The sequence below is a fragment of the Lagopus muta genome, chromosome 4 (genome assembly GCF_023343835.1).
Source record: "Lagopus muta isolate bLagMut1 chromosome 4, bLagMut1 primary, whole genome shotgun sequence".
In the NCBI taxonomy this organism is placed as follows: domain Eukaryota; kingdom Metazoa; phylum Chordata; class Aves; order Galliformes; family Phasianidae; genus Lagopus; species Lagopus muta.
In genome coordinates, this window is record NC_064436.1 from 58,751,841 (window position 1) to 58,773,555 (window position 21,715).

The following is a 21,715-nucleotide window of genomic DNA, read 5'->3' on the forward strand; positions in this document are numbered from 1 at the left end:
CTGGAGCTTCCTGTTCTGCACAGTGAATAAGGCCAGTTCCCTCAGCCTTTCTTCATAGGAGAAGGGCTCCAGCCCTCTGATTGTCTTCACATTGTCCTCTAGACCCACTCTAACAGCTCCACATCCTTGTGCTGGGTGCCCCAGGCCTGGGTGCTGCAGGTTGGCCCCCATAAGCGCCAGCAGCAGGGACAACCACCTGCCGGCACAGCCCTCTTTGGATACAGCCCAGCACACCGCTGGCCTTCCGTGCAGTAAGCACGCGCTGCCGGCTTTCTCCAGGCAGCAAAACAAGGAACGAATCCTTGCACAGCCCGGCTGTGGGACCCGCACCTGTTGCGCTGCCCGCAGCACTTCTCCCTCTGCGTGCTGAAGGGATGCACCTGGAGCTGCAAGACGAGCGTGCTGGTTGCCCTGGGTTATGGGAGGCAGGAGCACAGAGAACGTGAAGCGCTTTTTATTTATTTATTTATCTGTGCCGGCTCATAAGATGTCCTCATCGCCGGGGCTGACAAGCTCTGCAATGTACCTTTACCCTGAGGCCAGCGTCCACTCGTCCGTTACAATTTTTCCCCCTCCTTCGGAGAGACGAAAACCCTTTTCACCCTCCCGAAAAGCAGGCTTGTCCTCCCCCTACGAGCTTCACCGGACAACAAGACATAAAAGGCGACAGCCTAAGGACAAAGCCGCCGACCGGTGACAAACAGCCGGCGCCCCGCCGCGCGCAGCTTCCCCTCCCCGGGGCCGCCCCGCAGCCGCACCCAAGGGCCGCCGCACCCAAGGGCCGCCGCACCGCGCGGCTCCGCCAGGGGAGGGGCGCAGAGGGCGGTGCAGTGCCGTCCTACCGCCGCCCGCTCCACCTGCTGCCGCTGCGCCAGTAGCCGGTTGGGGGGAGCGCCTGCTCGCCCGCCCGCCCCATCCCCGCGGGGCCCCTTTGTGCTGCTCCAGAGCTGCCCTGAGCCACGCGGCGGCTGCGTCACGGCGCTGAGTCTTTCTGCCCGCCGAGGGACAGCCGCCGCCTCGCCGCCCGCTCCGCCATCGCTGCGCGGGCCGCGGCGGAACGACGCCTCGCCGCCCCCCGAGGAAGGGCCGGGAGCCGCGGCGGTGAGTGGCGGGGCGCTGCCTCGCCGCCCCCAGGGAGGGCCGGGGGGAGCGCTGCCGTGTGCGGGGCCGCCATGGCGAGGGGCGCCGGGCGGGGCCGGGGCTGAGGGCGATGCCGCACCGCGGTCGCCGGGATCGCGATAACGCGCCGCGGTGGCTGTGTGCTATTTATTTATTTATTTACTTATTTATTTTAAGCGGCACTTGTCATTTTCACGTACTGAGACGTGCTCAAGTCGCGGAGACCAGCCCGTGTGTGTGTGTGCGTGTGTGCGTATCGCCGTGTGTTTCGGGGGCTGTGAAAGGAGCCCGGCTCGCTGACACACCGCTCCGCTGTGCGTTTTTCTGTGTGTCTGCTTGCAGAAAACCCCTCATTCCTGGAAGAATGGTGAAACTGGGGAATAATTTCAGCGAGAAGAGCACAAAGCAGCCCCTTCTGGAGGATGGCTTCGACACCATCCCCCTGATCACACCCCTGGACGTCAATCAGCTCCAGTTCCCGCCTCCCGACAAGGTACGGTGCCTTCTGTTTCCACCCCGGAGAATCACACCCAAATCCTGGGCAAACAACAAAGAATGGGTTACGTGTGACAAGCGGCTCGGAGCACCGGGCAGTACGCCGTGTTCTGAGCAGTGTCAGCCCCTCTGGGGAGCAGCGGAGCTACCGGCAACCCAGCAGTGGTGATTTGCATTGAAACGTAGTGGGGAATGTGAGCGTTTGTGAGGTGTTTGGGTTTCTGTATGAAATGTAGGAGCAGACAAATGCAAGGTGTTCTGTGCTGTATTGTTTCATCCCTTTTCAATGTCTGACTCGTTAGTATGTGGAAGGTGCTGTGCACCCTTTGAAGGGAAGGGAATTTTCCCTGAAAAGCCCCCCTGGTGGGCTGTGAACACAGCTTTGTCTCTGCAGGATGAACATAGGCAGACTGGCCATATAGAACTTCCATGTTCCATTTGTGCTTTGGTAGAACTTCCACTAGCCCCACTCAGCCTGAAGCACTGGGATGAGAGTAGATCACTGAGCTTCCTACGAGCATCATACAATGACTTGAGTTGGGAGGGACCTCAGAGGTCGTCTGGTTCCAGTCCCTCCGCTGTGGGCAGGGTTGTCCATGACTAGATCAAGTACTACGTCAGGTTAGCAACTTATTTGGCCCCAGATCTCTAAATGGAGGTGATGTAGGTGCTCTGTGGCTGGAAAGGACTGCTTGAGGTGCTGCTCACAGGTCGGAAGGGAATCATGTATCCACGTTCCTCATCTCATGGCTTGAGTGTCAGGGATTCAGGAGTATGACAGAGTAATCCATAAATATATTCATTTCACTCAGATGTTTCAGTAAGAGTTATTATGGGTGGGGCATACAGTGGTGGGATACTTTTTTCAGGTATTTCAGTAAGAGACTGGCTGGGGCATTTTCCACATGCATCTGGCAAAAAAAAAAAAAAAAAAAAAAAAAAAGCTTTGTGTTTTTTAAATCCAAGATTTAACTGGAAAATGATTGGTAATATGTTCCTTCTGATTTTTGCTTTTGGCATTGTGTCCTCCAAGAGCTCAGTTCTCCTTTTAGATAAAGTGATGGGTAGGTGCTACTCATAGTTAAGAATAACAAAAAAAAAAAAAATCACATAATCCTACCTCAGGGTAAACCATTTCAGCTTTTCAAGTCTGCCTCAGAAGAGTGTTGCTCGTAGGCAACACAAACACATTTATGACCTCCATTTTAATTCCTATCAGCATCGTTGTGCTGTGTGTGGTGACCAGTTGGCAGGCATAAATACAATAAGCCATAACAGCTGTTACAGAGCCTTAGGGCCCATTTTCTGTCCTTCGTTACATGGGTGTAAATCTTCAAACCGAGGACAAAATTGCACCCTAAGGCTTTCAAACAAGTTAAGTCTGACTGTGTCTGATATGCCTGCCAACTGGTGACTGCATAGAACTGATTACCAAGAGCAGCATCCAGAGGAATCTGTTGTGTTACCATGCTGTTAAGCAGAAGGCTGCTTTGGGACCGTGTGGGATAATAGGTTTACCTTGAGTGGAGCTGTGGTAAACATAGGAGACTGTGCCTCCCATCTGCACCTGCTTGGAGCAGGCAGAGCTCCTCCTGCCTCTGTAAGATTTGCCTTCAACATAGCACACATACACCTCAGCTTGAAGCTTAAGGAAACATTCAGTTGGCTCCTCTGCACTTTGCACTGTCTATTAGTATGATAGCTTTCCTTTCATTTTGTGAACAATGAGGAAAAATAGAAGCATGTATTTATTGGTCTTATTGGCTTCCTTCTGTGACATGGTTAGTCGTGTCACTGTGTCCTTCGTGGCTGCTACAGACACAAAGGCAGTAGTAGAGTAGCTGATGTGAAAAACAGCAGAAGGGTTGTCAAGATTGACGAATGGAACAAATTCTGAAGTATGAAGACTCTCATGTACAATGGAGTACGTCCTTCATATATCTGTGCTTATTATTCACTTACAAGGCTCTGGTATGGCAGTGAAGCCTAACTTCTTGGGTAGTAGTGACTGTAGTGCCAAGGATTTGATGGTTTTGACAGCTTCTAAATTAAACGGATGAACTGATTTAAATTCATATTTAGGTATGTTAAACAAAAGAAGACATTACATAACCAAGCAGATAGAACTCTGTGTTCAGTGTCAGCTGAAAGTGACTTGAGTTGCCTGAGAATTATGCAACATAAAGGGGAAGAAGTATAATGTTAAAAAGATGTTCCAGACCGTTTGCTTCCATGAAGCTGCTGGGTAATTGAAAAGTAACATAGTTATAATTATCTTATTAATTATAGCTCAAAATAGATTTAGAAACTCTTTTCCCTGTGTTCTATGTCTGTGTGCTTTTATAAAAGTATCTAATAGGCTTTGTGCTACAGTCACGCAAAGGAGAACCCAAAGGTTTAATTTCAGTAAGTGGCTACCTGTAAGTCTATCTTAATTTATCACAGCTTATTACAGTCTTAATTTATGAATAGTTGCCACTGATAACGTGTGCTGCTCCAAGGACAGCATCTAGTTCTAAAAATCTGAAAGTGTGAAGTCTCAGTATTTGTTCTTGGAAACAATAGAGAAAATTGGCCAAGCCACAATGGAGCTGCCAGTACAATAAACTGCCTGTTTTGTTTGAGATGCTTTCAAAAATAGATCCTCAAAAATTGTAGAAAAAAAGAAATGAGGCAAGTAGGTTAGGTGTATGAAAATTCTGTATGATGAGAATGCCTAGGAGAGTATTTGAGGTACAACTGACACAAGTATTTTTGGAATACAGGTAAGACGCTCAATGATATTTTGGGGAAATAGCTCACAGCAAGGAATAAACTGAAATTAAAGAGCCTTGGGCCTTCTGAGAAATCTCATTATCACGTAAGGGTTTGTGTGTTCCTTGTTGCTAGTAACTTAAAAGTTATCTGAGATGTTAAATATTACAGTGCCAAAAGCTTTTGTCTGGCACGTACCAAATTGCATCTAGCTAGGTCATTCCACTTCTCTGAAGTTCAGAATCGTGCTGTTGGAGAACATGGCTGTGGAGCATACTTCTGAAACTAATGGAGATGGCTGTTTCCTGCTTTGAACAGTCTGAAAGTCTTGTGATTTGGATTTGAACTAAATAGGTGCTTGCAGCACAATAACAGAACAGCTGAAAAAACTGAATGTTCCTGAAAGTGTTGCATAGCAAGTCTTCCTTTAGATCCATCAAGATTTTTTTTGAGAGAATTTTGTTGATTACTATGAAGAAAATAGACAGAAATAACTAACAGCTTGAAGCCTCCATAGGAGAATTGCACAAACTGGAGGAGGAAGAAAAAACAGTGTTGTGTTTAATGTGCTTGTCAGCAAATAAAAGAGTAAAATAAGATTCCCACGGCTTGTTTCATGCTATTCCAAACATGGCAGGTGCACCTGAAGATGTGCTCAAAAGGTACTGACAGCTTTTTGATATATATATTTTTGACTTGTTTTAAAGGTTGTGGTCAAAACGAAAACAGAGTATGAACCTGATCGCAAGAAAGGAAAATTCCGTACTCCAAAAATAGCTGAATTCACAATCAGCATCACTGAAGGGGTTTCAGAAAGATTTAAGGTAAGCAATGCAAGCTAAATATGTTAGTGACTCAGTTCTGCTCCAAGAAATGCTTAAAATCAATTGCTGATTGTAGTCAAGAGTGGTTGTAACAGAGTGGCTGTTTGGAGCATAACTGGAAAAGAGAAAAAGGAATTCAGTGGTAAAATAGTTACATTATAATATATACTTATATCCAGTGGGTATTTAACATTTGGGAGCAGAAGGAAGCCCTGCAGTATTACTGGTTCTAACCCTTCCTGGCAGTCGGGCTTGGGGGCAGTGCTGTCAGTGTGTGTGTGTCACAGTGAGGCTGACTGGGATCTGTCTGGGGTGTGCATAGGTATGGCTTACAGCATGGACAAAGCTTCTGTTGAAGGGTAAGAACCACAAGAGTGTATGTTTCCTTGTTGGCTGACTATTTTTCTCTGTAGCCAAACCATTCTCCTAAAAGCACTGTCATTGTCCATTAAGTATTTCTTATAGTGAGATGTATGACTTGGCAACTTAAGGATGCATACAGAGCTCTTCGCTATCAATGTTGTGGTCCAGCTGTATCATGCAGGTTGATGATGATGATCACTGGGAGATGGCAGAGCAGTGGGAATCTGACTCACATTTATTCATTTGTGTCCACATCCTTCTTATTTCCTTTGATAGTTCTAGAGGAAAGCTGAGAGCTTAACTGATGCCAAACTGATACAAACTGATTGTATTGCCAATTCCACTTCTCGCTGGAGGTCAGGTTTTCTTGTGCTGTACAAGTAAAATAAAGCAGGAAAGTTAGCAGTTCAGCTCACGTTTTCTTGTCAGCTTTCTTAATGAAAGAAGACTAGTTTTCCAGTGCTGTTAATTTGGCATATTACCCAAGGACACCAAAGCATTTTCAAATAGCAGGCGACCACGCTATTCAGTGCAGGTACAGATATGCTTGGAAAGCCTTAAGTTTAGTCTGAGGAAAAATAGAAGGTTTCAGTAAAGATGTCAGTTCTCCTGATACTCCTTTTTTTGGGTTGGAAGGGACCTTAAAGATGGTATAGTTCCAACCCACTCTGCTGCCCCTCACCAGGTCAGGCTGCCCAAGGTTCCATCCAACCTGGCCTTGAACATCTCCCACAGCTTCTCTGAGCAGCCTGTGCCAGGGCCTCACCACCAGTCACTGAGAGCAGTCCCTATCCTGTTAGGGCATGATACACACTGTATGGTTGGGTAAGGTACAGATGGGCAGCTCAGAACAAACAGGATGTGTGTGGCTGTCTTCTGAATGCATCCTGATCAGACTAATGTGATCTGGAAATGCATACCACTTTGTAGTAGAGGAGGGAGGGGAATGTGTTGTATTTGAGTGTCCTGCTAGCTCTTCAGTTCCGAGCAATGGAGCAGAACCACTGTCTGCAGAATTTTTCATTTCTCTGCTAGCTGCAGGGACTGTGAGGGTTTTCATCTGTCGACCATTAAATTGTAGATAAGAGAGGATTTTGAATATCTTAGCTGCATCTAAACATTGTACATGTTTCTCTGTAGATCTAGGTTCTTTCTGTCTTTGTTGGGAGTGCTGAGGTAAGACTTCACTGAACAGCAAATAAATATCTTGTCATGCTGTTGGGTAGTCTTTTCTAATTTGTATATCTGAAGAGTCAGATGTCTGAGCATTTTTATGTTGCGTTTTTATATACCTTTGGATGGCATACTTAAAGGAAAATGTCTTTTAGATATTACTTCATGATGATCACTGTGGGATTAATCTCATACTACAGGGTTGCTAGGCTTTGCTGCTAGGTAACTACTGCATCAGAGAGAGGTTTCAGTAAGATTTTGTATCTCTTGAGAATTGCAGGATGATTCACACTGGCTGTAAGTCTGCTTTTAAAGGAGGGTGTGGGGGCTGATCGATTAGGAAAATTGATGCTCAGGTAGTTGAAAACAATATTTTCATGCAGAACGTTCAGGACTTGAAAATGTCCCTTAATCTCTATGTAACGTTTTTAGAATTGAACTGTGCTGCCTGCATCATTTTAAAGAGGACTGACTGGTTCTCCTCCAGGGACGATTGTCATATTCACCACTCCCAATAGTAAATATTTCATGAATAATTGATGCCATTTTATAAGTATGTAGATGGAAAGTACTGATTGTGCGAGGTTTTTTTTTTTTTCTCCTGGGTCCTTATTAATTGTGAACCGTTGTGTTAACTGCTGCTGTTGATTCTGAGAGAGCAAAAGGATATTTGTTTGAAAATTAAATATTTGCTATAATTATGAAATGCATTATTTAACTGGTAGGATATTGACTTTGGCTTGTGCTCATGGAAGAAAGCTTCAGATGCTGTTTTAATGGCTTTAATACTGTGTGCGTCGCTGATGCATTTGCCACAAGACATGGCGCAAATGTGCTAAAATAAAGGCAGCCAGTTGTCTTTGCTAATAGTTCACACATGTATTCCAAGATGTAGTCCTTAAGTAAGGACAGAGCAGATTGCGTTTTTGGGATTCAGCAGTGCAGATCATCTAAAGCTGAGCTTCTTGAGAAATTACACATTGTAACAAATGAAGCCACTCCAGCATGTACATATGTCATGTAGATCGTTTGTTGTTTTAGCAGCTGGGTGAATATGCAATTATAAAATGTATTTTCTGCATTCAATCCACATTACCACAGTTATTACAACAGAGCTGAGAATGTTTACAAAGAAAACTGCAAGTATAATTTTCCTGTACAAAGCCACGTTCTGAATTCAAATCAGAATCTGCTATGAGAATGGGAAGGCTTCCTGATTCTGAGGTTGCTGTAATTCAGTTTTATGGCAGTAACCACACCAAGGGAGATGGCATTCTTACTGGAGATTTTATTTTTCATTGAGAAATACAAGTCTCTCTTCTGTTCTTTTGAACAGCATAGAGTGATGGGGGGAGCCGGTCCTTTGCTTTGAACGAGGCAGGTTTTCCTCTCCTGTAAATTGTCTGCTATACAGAACAGAACAACATGGCTGGAAACGTCGTTTCAAAGGAGCCTTGTGAATCAGCACACAGGAGGAAGCTGTTAGAGGCACAGACGGATGGTGTCAGTCAGCCAAGGGCGAACCTTTGCCTCCATTGCGTTCTTCCGAACTCCAGTTGAGTTCTGCAGTGAGGTGTGTGTTTGTTGGGGGCTGACAGCTGACTGCTGCACACAAGCACACCTATTTCAAAAACTGTCCATTGTATTGAAGAATGAGAGGTTTTTTTTCTCTCTTTGGGGAAACCTGAATAAAGAACACTCAAAGTATTTTGAAAGCAAGCATTTCTGTTTCCCAATAAATTTAAAGCCCTTACGTTAACCCAAGCTGTGGTATGCTTTAAGCCATTTGATTCGTACGAAGGGAAATCAGATCTTCAGTCTTCATTACTGACATCTGTATGTATATGTAGCTGCAGAGCCGAAGTCTGAAGCTTACTTCTGAGGTAAGACCACACTGGGCAAGCCGTGTACTGTCAAGTAGCAAGTGTGAGGTTATGGAAGAGAAATCAAGACATTCAAAATCAGTATTCTCAGTTTTTGGTTATTTTAATTAAAAAAAAAAGTACATAATGTAACATGAATTTAAATATTCCATGACTGATGTTTCTCAAAGGGCCATCTTTTAAAACACATTTCTGCCTCAAGCCTCTTTGACTTGTTTTTTTTCTTAGTAATTATTCTTGATGCAAAAACAATTGGACACACAGAGAATACTTCTTTGTCAGTCTGTGTGATCGCTCTATGTCCTGAGTGGCTCTTTGCATCCACTTAAAAATCTGCTAAATGCACAAGATGTTGGCTGATTCCTGTACAGGAGCACTTCCTTAAGCAGTGCTGTGTCTGTCACTCAGTGCTGGAAGGATGACAGGTGCTCACACCTTCTCTAGAGCTACTCACAGGATTGAAGAGTTGCTCACTGCTATAACAGTTTGGCAGACTTTGAATTCTTCCTTTTATTGCTTCAGAGCAATAAAAAAAAATCAAGACAAAAAAAATATATTCTTCTTTCAGTGTAATTGCCATTTTTTAAAAAACAATGTAAATAAAAGCAATGTGTTGTGACTGTCTTTATTCCATTTTTATAATTTCTGATAATTCTATGATAGGACATAGACAATACTGCTACATTATTGGCTAAAAGAATTTTATTTTTACGGTCAGAGCTGTCAGACTCAAGTGGGTAATACCCAACAACAGCTCCCCTGCTCTGAGCCAGGTGCCTTATGCTGTTGAATCCCATTAGAAATCCTTGTTTTGGAGCAGAACCAAGTGTCTGAGATACTGCTGGCAAAAGATCCTTTGGGTCTCTCCAGATGTTAACACTTGCTGCATATATGGAAAGGCTGTGTAAGGTTTTCCAGCCCTTCTCTTGGCCCTGATAATCCATTCCAGGTCTGTATGGTAAGGTAACAAGGCTCTAACTTCAGGGGCACAAGATATCTTGGGCTGCTTCCTCAAATCTCCCTAGTTCTCAGCCTAATACGTGGTGTCTGTGTGATGGAGGGTGATGGGATGTTGCCCCAAGCAGTCACGTTAAGCCACAGTGTTGCTTACACTCTGGAGGTTGCTGCTGTTGTTTGGTTTTGTCTAACAGCATCTCCCTCAGGTTTCATTAATCAGTTCCCTTGCACATTGGCTCTGTTGTCTTGTACCATCGCTGCTAAGAAGCACTGGGTTGGAATTAAGTGATCTTTCCCTTCAACCCAAATGATTCTTTGTTTCTATATGTGTAGTTTCTTTTCAGTTACTTCCCTCCATGAATCCATTTTCCTTTCTTGCTGCTTCTCTCAGTCATCTCCAGGTAAGCATCCACACTAGTTCTCTTCCTCTGCCTCCTTGAGCTGTCTTGATTTTGTCATTTTCTGTTGTGTTCTGTCCCAAGGCTGTCATCCTTTTTGAGACAGATACCAGTCATGCAGCTAAACATGACCTGTTGTGTTAGAAATATCCCTTTGAAAGCAGGCACCTGGCTGCCTTTTGTGTCACCGGCCATATTATGTATTTAAGGTATAGTCCTGTAGCAGGAATGGGAAGTTGTACCAAATTGTTCTGTACAATCTGGACTGCTCTGTAAATGAATGTGAATCAAATGTTGCATGCAGATAAGCGAGTGTCCCTTTTTTCCTCAAACTTCATATAACTTTCATGTAAACTTCTAGGGACAGGCCCTGGTAATAGCAAGGAATGTCATTTTGGGAAAGCAAAAATGTTTGGGGAAATGAAGAGCTGCCTTCAACATTCTCTTGCATGCAGGTAGAGTGCATTGTATGCTGGAGAAGCAGGATTTTAGTGGAGAGAGGTGAAATGGAGGTCACAGCCATTTGCAGGGAAGTAAGCATGATGTTTTATGAATTTTAGTCTGTAGGATGTAGTCAGACATAATCTATTGTAATTACAGTCTGCCTACCTAAAATTCTCTTGTAGTTTAAATTGAATAGCAATAATCTTAATTTCCTGCACTAAATGGTTGCACAGAGTTGCTGTATTTCATCCCAGAGGGCTCTGTATTTCACTGGTGAGCAAAGCATGAATTGATTCTAAATCACTTGAGATGAAAGGTGCAGGTCCTCACTCACTGCATTTGGTGCTAGCACCAAGCGTGTGCCTAGAGACAAACCAGCAGTGAAAGCTTGTTCCCAGGAGGCTGCAAGTGAAATAGGCAATGCATAGATGTAGAGCAGAGATGAGATGTGACTGAGTGCCACAGATTGAGCAGTGAAAATGACTGCATGTGTTGTTAATTCTGCTTTAGTTCCCCTTCTTGTAATAATGGCAGTGCTCCTAGCTGGGTTTGTGTGCTTTCTGAAAGCATGGTGGAAAAGAAGACAGTGCAAAGAAGCACAATGAGAGTGGATTAATGACAAGGAGGCAAGAAGAGGAGATGTGCAGAAGTGTGTGCAGGTTATGGCACCTGTTGGCATCAAGAGAGGACAGTGGGGTACAGGCATAACGGAAAGAGAGAGGTAAGAGGATCAAAACAGACAGAACTGTATGTGCCCTTTGTTATTTGTTCAGAAAGGGCCAGGAGTCAGGAAGGGTCTGAGGCAAACCAGCACAGTTGATGCATTTTGCTGTAACGTTCTGGCTTGATTAGAAAGGGAGCACAGTAGAGGCTAGTGGAACGAGGGAGGAGATTGCAACAGCCAAGTAGAGAAGGAAATACAGCTGTAGCAGTGTAGCAGCTGTAGCAGAGTAGTACTACTAACTGTAGTAGTACAGCTACAGCTGTTGCAGAGGACAGACTGACTGGGAAGATCTAGCAGACCCTGATGATAGGGCCTTACCAGGAGCTGTGTGCATGTTGGTGTAGTTGTCAGATCTGCTGAACTTCATTTGTTGGGCTAAATGCTTACGGTCAGAAGATAGGGAGTTTTGGTGTGTTGTTTTTTTTTTTGTTGTTGTAGGTACACTTAGTTCATTCATTAGTCATCTCTCATTTCGATTACTGTAATGGCTTCTGGCTAGACGTTGTCCTTCTTCTGCTCTTCACTTATAATCTATTCAAAAATCTGCCACGTACATAATATCTTGTCATCTGTTGTGCTCACTTGGTTCTGCTGCCAGATCTCCTCAAAATTAACCTTAAAGGGCACTTTTGAGATGAAAACAAGGCTACCCTTCACATTACTAGTTGAAAGAAACACTTGTTTCTACTTCCCTCTAGTTATTTTAAAAGCCTGTCACCCATATAGTTTGGCAGAGACCTTGGTGTTCTGCAGGATGTATGTGGCAGTGAAGGATCACAGTAATTTGGAGGACTTCTGCTCCCACTGTATGGGTTCTGCACTCCTCCAGCTGGCTGCCACAGGCAGAAGAGATGCAACTGTAAGAAAGAGGGAGTTGTTCTGTGTGGATGGTATCCTCTCCTCCCAGGAACAGAAGGCAAGGGTGGGTTGCTGCCAGTGCCCCTGCAGGAGGGAGGATATAATTGTGTGTTAGGTTGTGGTGAGTACACAGATTTGCTGTGGAAGAAAACAATATGTGTCAGCTTTGGTCAGGCTTATGGTCTAAAGAGTGGCTTGTTGTCTACTCTCTTTCTGTGCTTTCATTTGTGGAAGGGAACAGGGAGGTGGGGTGGGAGGTGGACTCTACTGGGTAACTGGAAGGGAAAAGCAGCAGCCTGGCTGGGCTGTGGATCATCTTTGTGGGCAATGAGAGTGAAGGGAAACAGCTAGTAGGAGGAAGAGAGGGATTTTACAGGAGAGAAGTGAATTGGATAAACAGGTGATAGGATCATCTTGGAATCCAGTGATGGATTTCTATCTATGTCACTGGCACGTGCAGCTGTCCTTTACTGAAGTACACGTTACTTGTATCCTGATGGGTGGTTAGGAAGGAGACAAGAGCTTACTTGATTAGGGATTTGCAAATGGAGTCTGATTGCAAATTATTGGGGATAATGAGAGTAAAAATTTACATGCTAATACCAAAATTAATAACATTAGGAAACTGTTTACTCTTGTCTGTGGCTGTGATGGCTGTGAGCTGAACCAGTCTGTACCACAGCAATTCTTCTTTTGATGTCTGTGTTTCGTGTCACAGAGCTGTTCTACAGAGAACAGGCATTCTTGAAGGCTGTGTGGAACACATCTTGGATGGCATGGAGGCCTTGGCAATAATCCCACTGGAATTTTGTTTTCTCTTTAGTACTTCTTTACCCTTTCTTCTCTGTGTCATTTTCTAAGGAAAAAGCAGTGATCATCAGAGTGAGTGGGACAGTGCCACACATACTTAGTGCCAGTGGGTTGTAGGCTGGGAGGTGAGTGATCCCAAACCTGCAGCTTGGACTGGGCAATGTGGGTGTTTCTTGGTGGGATGGCTGGGGATGCACAGGAAGGGGCTGCAAACAGCTGTAGAAGAAAAAAGGGAGAGGCATGATAAAACATGTGGGAAGGGCCAAGGTAAGGCATGGCTTGGTAGGGCTGCCAGGTGTGAGGGGAGAGGGGCTGTTACTGAACTGTGCCACAGAAGATGACCAGGAAGGAAGATGTGCTTCTTTTGGATTCACACACAGTACCCTGAGCCATGGCTGGAAATGTGAGGTTGGCAAGGCAGAGCTATCTGTCCATAAGTAACAAACTTGGAGAAGGCTAATTGGATTTGAAAACTGATGTCAGTTTGTGGTTTTCAGAGGGTGATTAAGAATATGATTTCTCTTTTAATTCAGCATCTGTTCTGAGAAACTGAAGATGTTATTATTAACCAGAAAGGTCATTTGCACTGTGTCTCATTTAGATTAGCATTGTTACGTTAATATTTACATTTATTCCGCTAATTTGCTTTTTGATCTGTGCTTCTCCCTGCCCTCCCCTCTGGCCCTCCTTTTATTACATTTTTTTTCCTTACTTTCTATCAAAAATCCTTAGCTTCAGCAGCATGCTACTTCCCAGCCTTGTTTCAGCCAGGAAATGTTGCTCTCCCTGTTGTTTGTCCATGGTGAAGTTACCTTTCTTAGGATGACAAATCTATAAAAGTTCATCTGAGTCCTTCAGCATCCTAGGCTTATCAGAAAGGGAAGGTGAGGTTGATGTGTATTTTTATTTTTTCGCCAAGAGACAAAGCTGCAATCTTTTAGTGGTATTTGGAAGAACCAGGTTATTACTTCTGTTTTTTAAAATTTAGATAACGCTGTACATTTGATTCATTAATCACATAAGTTTGTTTCTGTTTATTTTTATGCTGTGGCACATGTTGGTTTCTCACCCACTCTCTTATTCTGCTTTTGCTGTGATTTCCAGAAGCTACTCATTTCTATCAGTAGAGGTTTTAGAGTAATAAAGACAGACATCTGGGACATTCCCCCAGGTAACCAGTGCTCTTTGCTCAGCTCACACGCCCCTCAGGTTGCGTCTCCCATCTCACCTAAAAGGCTGCCTGGTCTCCAGCTGCTCACAGCTTAATCCTGGATAATGTTAGCTTGGCAGTGATGCAGTGATCAGTGATTTCAGATTCAATTTCAGGTATCCCGTTTTTTGCTGCAGCTCAAATTCAGGATAAGAGAGGTACACGGTGAAGTCAATGCCACACACACAGTGCAATCTGTGATGCATCGATTTGTAGAACAGTTGTACCTGAACTTGTCAAGGCAGCCCTGTGCTGAACATGGTGTATTCCTTATGGGTCTGGAAGTGACTCCTGTGCAGTCATTGTGTGGTGAAGCAGTACTGGTTCAAACAAGATTTCTGAAGGAGTATTGATTGGTTTACATGTGGACTACTGGTGTATAGCCCATACATTCACAGCAGGTGCAACAAACTCTTATCTAACAATAGTGGGCAGACATTGCTTTCTCCTTGCCTCGCTAAAGCCATCTTTGTATTATTTGGATGCCACCTGTGTTAACATTTTGGCATCTGACTCCATTCTTGAGCAGGTACGAGGAAAACCAACATGGATGTTGCTGACAAAGCTGACATAAACTAGATTTACACTTCCATCATCTAAATACTAAAAAATCAGCACACCCAAACCACCCTCGTGAGTCTTTCTGCCCTCCTGTGTGTACTGTAAAGAAAAGCATCTGAAAAAGCCTGGTAGCACAAAGGCACTGGGCCACTGTATGTGCATCATCTGCCTTCATCAGCGAGAAGCAGGAGGTGGAAGCACTCGTACTCCTTTCCCGTTCTCCCTCCATGATTAAGTAGCTGTTTTTAGCCTTTGCTTGATTTTCCTGTACAATGCTTTCATAGCTGGCTTTTGCTGCCTACAGTAACAGCAATGTATTAAGCAGTGCATTACTAACATGAACATGTTGTATTTCTCTTTGCAGGTAACTGTGCTGGTCCTTTTCGCCCTTGCGTTCTTAACTTGTGTTGTATTTCTGGTAGTCTACAAGGTTTACAAGTACGATCATACCTGTCCAGAAGGATTTGTTTTCAAGGTAAATTGTGCACACATTGTAGAAAAATAGGGGAGAGTATGTAATATTGTAATATAATCTGTGCTGTTTTGTGCATAGCCTTTGTGAAGTCATGCTGCATTGCATGGAAATTCATAGTTATTTCCAAAGGTTAGACTGCTTTTAGATGTGTTTCTTTCTGCTTAATTTGGTTGTGACTACCACACAGATTTCACACACTTGTTATTTTTGCTATTGTAAACGTTGCAAAAACATCAACGCTGGTGTCCTTCAGATTTCCTTCATCTGCAGCTGTTTGAGCAAAGCATTCATTTATTGGGTCATACAATTAGATATTGCATGTTTCTCCAAATTCTTGTGTCATAGGAAAGGGGAGAGCAATAAATCTAAAGACCTGGAGGAAAAGACTCTGGAATATATATCAAAGAAAGACTGAAGTGATGGTCTCATTAAGAGTAGCAGTTACCTTATTTTTATAGAAAGAACTCCTTGTTCTAGAACAGAGACCTCTGAGCTCTGCTGCCACGGGCCAGAAGGGATGCCAAAAAAGGGAAAATACATTTATTGGAAAAAAAATAAGGGAGGCTGGGGCTCACTTAATTCTTACAAGGTGGTAGTGCTGGCTTCTCAGCTGGATCTGAGCTAGAAGTCCAAAAGGTAGTATTGATTTCTGTCTGTTGAGAGATGTAACAGGGTTGAACTCAGGTGTCATGAGTTAAGAAAAGCAGCAGTGATCATGGCATTCTTCCCTCTAATTAAGATTACTTAGTCACCTAAATGAACGGCGGGTACCTGGAATGATTTTCAAAATGATGTAAGAAAGAATGGCTGCTTCAGTGCTCCTGACAGTCCTGTTCAGTTTTGATCCAGTTTTCCCTTGGCTCAAAGATGAGATATGGTGCTTAGAACATTTGGCAGTAACGTGGGACACAGGTCTTAGTTCTGCTGTATTTTTTGAGTTGTCTCAGACAAGTTCTGAAATGTCTCTGCTCCTGTCTCAAGGGATGACAGGCTTTTGTTCCACGTGTTCTCTTTGAGCCATTTGGAATATGGACTGTATGTTCCTACAGAGCCTACCTTGATGTGATCCTGACTTGACAGGCACGGCCAGTTATGTGCTCCCAGCGACGGTCTGTGCTTCTGTGTCCTTTCTCACCATGTCTTCCCTTCCTTTGAATTGCAGCATTCTGGCTTCTTCTGCCTTTTCCTTCTAGCGTCACAAACATTTAAGAGGAGAAGAGTTTTGTGAGCTGTGTTCAGTTGCATGGTGTGTGAAGAACCATCTGATCAGGTTTCTCAGGATCCTGTCTGAAACCCAAGTTAGGGAGAACCCCTCACAGCTGGTGCTTTACAGTGCAGCACATAACAGGGCTGCTTTACTATTGTTCTCCCAGTGTTGGGTTTTGTGAAGGCTGTTTCCTGGGTGCTTGACAGCATAATGCCAGGAGGCATGGCATCTTTGGACATGGAATTCGTAAGAGTTTTTTATAGCATAAACAAGTCACTAAATGACACCTGGCCTCGAACAGCGGTGCTGACATGAATTTGTATTTGTTGCCTGCATGTCTTTTTTGAGAGAGTCTATAACATCAGCTGGCATGGCTTGGCACAGATGTCCTAGGAGATGAAGCAGAAGCCTACAGCCAGCTGTGATCACCTTGTGACCAGTCTCTCTGTGGACAGGCTTTATGCTTCAGCTGCACTGAGTGATACGCTCTGGCCTGGCATCACCAGGCTTTTGATGCTGATGTGATTTGCTTGGTAAGGGTAGATGTTTCCTCCCTCTGGAAGCCTGGTGCCATGGGAGCCTCTGAATACAGGCTGAGCTACTGCAGCCGTGAGTCAAATTTGTGATTCTCTGCCTTGATGCTAACATAAACACAACAGTTCCAAAGGTTTCAGTGTCTTCAACCTTTTTGCTGTCCTACACATCCACAGCTTGTAAGTGTAATTAAAAAGGTGCTTGTTTTCCTCTCTGTAACATACTTAAACTGCCTGAGTTGGAAATTTGTGCTTGTTGAAGCTGATGCAGACATAGCACTGTTGTGGTGTGGATTCCTCAGCAGCACTCTTTCTGGCTCAGGGTGAGACTCACCAGAGCTGCCCTCAAGGACCTGAGCACATTCAGATCCTGGAGAAACTTCTTCAGAGCTTCAGGGTACTCCCTGCTGCATCTGTTCCTCTTCCCTTTCATTGCAGAGACACTTGCCTTCTGTCAGACCCATGGACAGTACAAGAGAGTCACTTCCGTGCATTAGAGATAACACCATCATCTATTAAGTTTGGAATACTGACCCAGCAAATAGGAGAGAAGATACTATTGTGACACATTGATGCCCCTGGGCGACAAAAGGAGTCATCCTAATATAGCCAAACACAGACTGGCAACCAGAACTTTCTCTGGCATCAGAACCTTTAACTCACAACTAACTTCTGAAATAGAAGGGCTAGGAAAGAAACAGGAGACTGACAACTCACTCTGGAGTATCCCAGTTTCTCCTCACAGCCTTTGTTATTACTTGTCATGCTTGGAAACCAGTGGGGGGGGGGGGGGGGGGAAGAGGGGAGAGGGAGAATGTTCTGTTTAAGTTGAAGGTCAGAGCAGAGAATCGGCATCAGTTCTCGCAACTCAGTAACTCCTGAGTGTGCACTGCTTGCCTTGATGAGATGCTAAGCAAAGGAGTTGTCCTTGGGCAGCAGAGAAGGAGCAGAGTAAAAGGGGAGGCTTTGTCTGTCTTTTCTAGAAGCATGAAATCCTGTGAGCAGAAAATTCAGTCAAGATGGGAACTCTTGGGATCTCTGCTGTGTATTTCTTTAGGTTCTCCTGTCAGCTGTTGTGGGGTTTTGACTACAAAAAAATAACATTACTGAATCATTTTGCCTGTTAAAAAGCAAATTGCTCCTTTTAAGCAACAAAAGATTGTGACTTTATTTATTTTTTTTTTTTTAGACTGGCAGTAATCTTGGCTTGTCTTCAGCACTAATAATTATATTCCATTTGCTTGAATTTTCTTGGCAGATTTAATTAGATCAATGGATTGTGTTCCTTCTCCCATTTTAAATATTTAGAGTTGTGACTACATCCTCTGATTGGGAGAAATAATCACTACAAAGAGGTCTGTGTTTAAGTACTTCTTAGTCATTTTATCACATCAGAAGATGTGTCAGTTATCCCAGATAAAGCATGGATAATGCTAACAGAAGATGGCATGGTGATGTAGGTAAATGTGCACAGCACGTAGCTCTGTGCCAGAGTTGTCCTTTTGAAAGTTGTTTTTGAAATGTAGGTCCCAGGCTTGCAGCTGACACACATGGACTGATCGATGATGATTGCAGGGAAGCCTCTGTGCGTTACGAAGTGCAAAGCAGCCAATGTCTTTGCTTCTCTGGGTTAAATCCTGCCTGCTTTGTATTTCTAGTTCAAATAAAACTTGAAGGCAAGTTTTGCCCTCGCTGCTATGTTAGAAAAAACGATAAGGTGAACCTGGTTGGAATGCTAACTTCCAATGCTGGTTCAAGTCTGACATGCATAGAATAGTAGAATCATAGAATGGCTTGGGTTGGAAGGGACCTCAAGAATCATGAAGCTCCACACCCCCTGCTGCAGGCAGGGCCATCAGCCTCCATGTCAGATACTAGACCAGGTTGTCCAGGGCTCCATCCAGCCTGACCTTGAACACCTTCAGGGACAGGGCAGCCCATCTAAGCTTCCATCACAAAAGCAGGTTAGGATTGATAAGTTGTTAACTCCTGGGAGGACTGTTCATCTTCGGCCTTCCTTCCAGTTTGCCATAGGACTGTATTGTACTCATCAGGTAAGTGGGTTTGTAAGACTACCCACAGGCTGATAGCTTCAGCAATGTTCTTTCATACTATTCTCTTCAGTGTTTTTTGGGATGCAAAATTTATTTTACCTAGGACTGTCTGCTGCATCTGCTGCCCAGCCATTTTGTGCTAGATGACTTAAAACTGGTGTGCATTCATAGTAAATGTGTATACATATGAGATCGATAGATAGCATTTAGTCATAAAAACCATGACAGTTTTGTGTTTTTTTGCTCAGAAATTTCCAGTATAAAGACTTTCTTGCCAAGTTTAATGCCAGCATTACTGCTGTCCTGCACTATTACAAATTTTAGTCTTTGGTGTTGGACACAGAAGATCATTTCTTCTGAAATGAGTCAGCAAAGAAACAATTGCAGTCATTTCCTAGAGCTGGCGTGAGCTGCAGGTGCTCAGTGTGGATCTTAGAGTGCTGCAGCACCCTGAGGATCTCAGGCAAAAGTGCTCAGCCTGGCAGATATGGCAGAAGAGCTGTGAGGAGTCCCATACCCTTTCGGAGCAAAACTCAGGGGGTCAGCAGGATCTGTCCAAATCTGTCATTGTTTCCTTCAGTGTGATTTGCTGCTTCATAGGCTTTTACTGCATCATCACAGGAAGGGTGGCTCAGTGCCACCCACTGTACAGACTTGGTTTTCAAGATGACAAAGTCCCTACTTAGTATTTAACTGTCTAAATCAAGTAGTTCATTTTCCAAAGGTCTGAGCTTGGAGGAGTTTCTTTGTAGTGCTCTTAAACTTCTGGGGAATTAAATAATGTAGCACCACAGCTAAAGATAGATTTTAAAAGCCTGCTACTGACTTCATCTTTCTGAAAATCAGCAGTGAAGAACTGTGTTTGTGTGGGTGTGTATACACATCAGCTGGACACAATGTTTTCCTTTTGTGCCTTATTTATTAGGCTGTAAAACTGGCCATAACTTGGCATTGCTGTATTAATTTCTATCCCACAGACTGAAAACACTGTAGATTGCATGAAGCTAATCTAATGCTAGAATGCAGAATCTGTAATTGTAAATTGACCACTTGGAAGTAAATGGGAAGGAGAAAGAAAGAAAAAGCAAAATGTATCTGCAACAAGAGACTGAGTGCTTACACAGAGTTTAAGTATGGGGCTACAAGTTCTTTGTCCTTTAATTATTCCGGACTATAGACACAGATTGGGCTTTCTGGCAAATGCTATGTGAGGCCTAAGGATTACAGGGAAGAACAGTTTGAACACATTAGGACAACGTTGTAGTAATTGCTGTATGTTGCATCCTGAGTCATAGACTGAATGTTTGCTTAGACTCAAAGGAAAAGAGGAAACATGTATCGTGTGTGGGACTGCATCTGTAATCTAAGTGATGGATTTTCTTTTCAGAATAATCAATGCATTCCAGCTGGGTTGGAAAACTACTACTCTGAACAAGACTCCAATGCTCGAGGGAAATTTTACACAGTCATAAACCACTACAATCTGGCCAAGCAAACCATCACGCGCTCAGTGTCCCCGTGGATGACAGTACTGTCAGAAGAGAAACTGTCTGAGCAGGAGACTGAAGCCGCTGAGAAATCAGCTTAGTGTGATAAGCTAATTATTAACACTATGTCATTTGAAGGTAACTAAGGGACTTTAAGAAACTTTTCATTAAATATAATTATGGATAATTTAGAGGTTACTCATGTTTATGGTGCAATTGCTTCTGTTTGCTGATACTGCTTTGCAAAAACAAAAAAAACATGCTGCAGAACATTCATGGGCATAAAACAAGATGCGTATCAGCATTGCTTTAGAGCTTTGACACCGTTTTCAATGTTTAAAAAAACAAAAAAACAACAGATATGTTCTTGCAGTTTATTGGATACTGACAGATTTCTTCTCTGGATTTTCAGGGCTGAGACCTTAAAGTGTGTTCTGTTGTCTGAACTGATATTTTATTAATTTTTTATTGTTAGTCATTTTGCAAACCGAAACACCACAGCCATAACTAGAGTGATCTCTTGTTTAGCTGAGAGCTGTGTTTAGTGTTTAGTTTTGGCTCAAGCAAAAATGATAATCAGCACTGATGTCAAGGGCATAATGTAATGACTTGTATGGAGAAAGGAGAAAAAAAAAAGTGTCAGGTAGCATTTTTCTTACATTTTCTTTTCTGTTATTTATTTGTAAGTGATAACGAAGTTCCCTGCGAGAAGGCATGCTCAATGTTTTATTATTGCTGTCAACAGGATTTAACTGCATTTCCACTGTGGCTTTAGCATCTTGGTAAGGATGTGCACTGAAACACAAACTAGATAGACACTATGGAAAAACACAGACAATTCTAGCGATGGATGTTGAGGATAGCATAAGAATATATGGTTAAGGATGTTGAAAGAGAAGTGACATCTTTTGATCGTACTTAAAAGGCAGAAAGCCTATTCACAGTAGATGTAGCCCGCTATGTAACTTGTTGGATACAGCAGAGGGAGTGATGTATCTGAATTTTCTCTTTTTGTTACATTGACATTTACCCTTTTTATAAATTAGAGCTTTCAGTTCGTGTATGGTTTGCGGTTTGATACTTTTTAAACACAAAGCATCAAAACAGTAGCATCTTAGTAACACAAGTGGCTGTTGGAAAGCTCCATGTGAAACTGAGTGAAGAGTAGAACTGTTTATGTATGGCTTGGGATGGACAAAGATGTAGAAGAACATAGTATTGTGGATGCACGTTCAAGTTCCATTGTAATTACAAACTTAACTATTCTTTGTGTGAAACCATGTTTTCATTTTTATTATAAACCTTAAATGCATTACAAAAGAAGGCATCATTAATTTAACAGACAAGGGTGTGAAGTATGTGGGTAAGCAGATACCCTTTCTTTTT

General features: G+C 43.4%; 1 protein-coding gene across 1 annotated transcript; it reads left to right on the forward strand.

The window, feature by feature from the left end:
* Window positions 1–889: 889 nt before the first annotated feature.
* Window positions 890–21,594, forward strand: NSG1 (neuronal vesicle trafficking associated 1). The gene is made up of 5 exons (XM_048942154.1): window positions 890–1,101; window positions 1,462–1,612; window positions 5,076–5,192; window positions 14,938–15,048; window positions 20,230–21,594. The coding sequence occupies exons 2-5, from the start codon at window positions 1,484–1,486 to the stop codon at window positions 20,428–20,430; spliced, it is 558 nt and encodes a 185-aa protein (XP_048798111.1). The 5' UTR covers window positions 890–1,101; window positions 1,462–1,483; the 3' UTR covers window positions 20,431–21,594.
* Window positions 21,595–21,715: the final 121 nt, after the last annotated feature.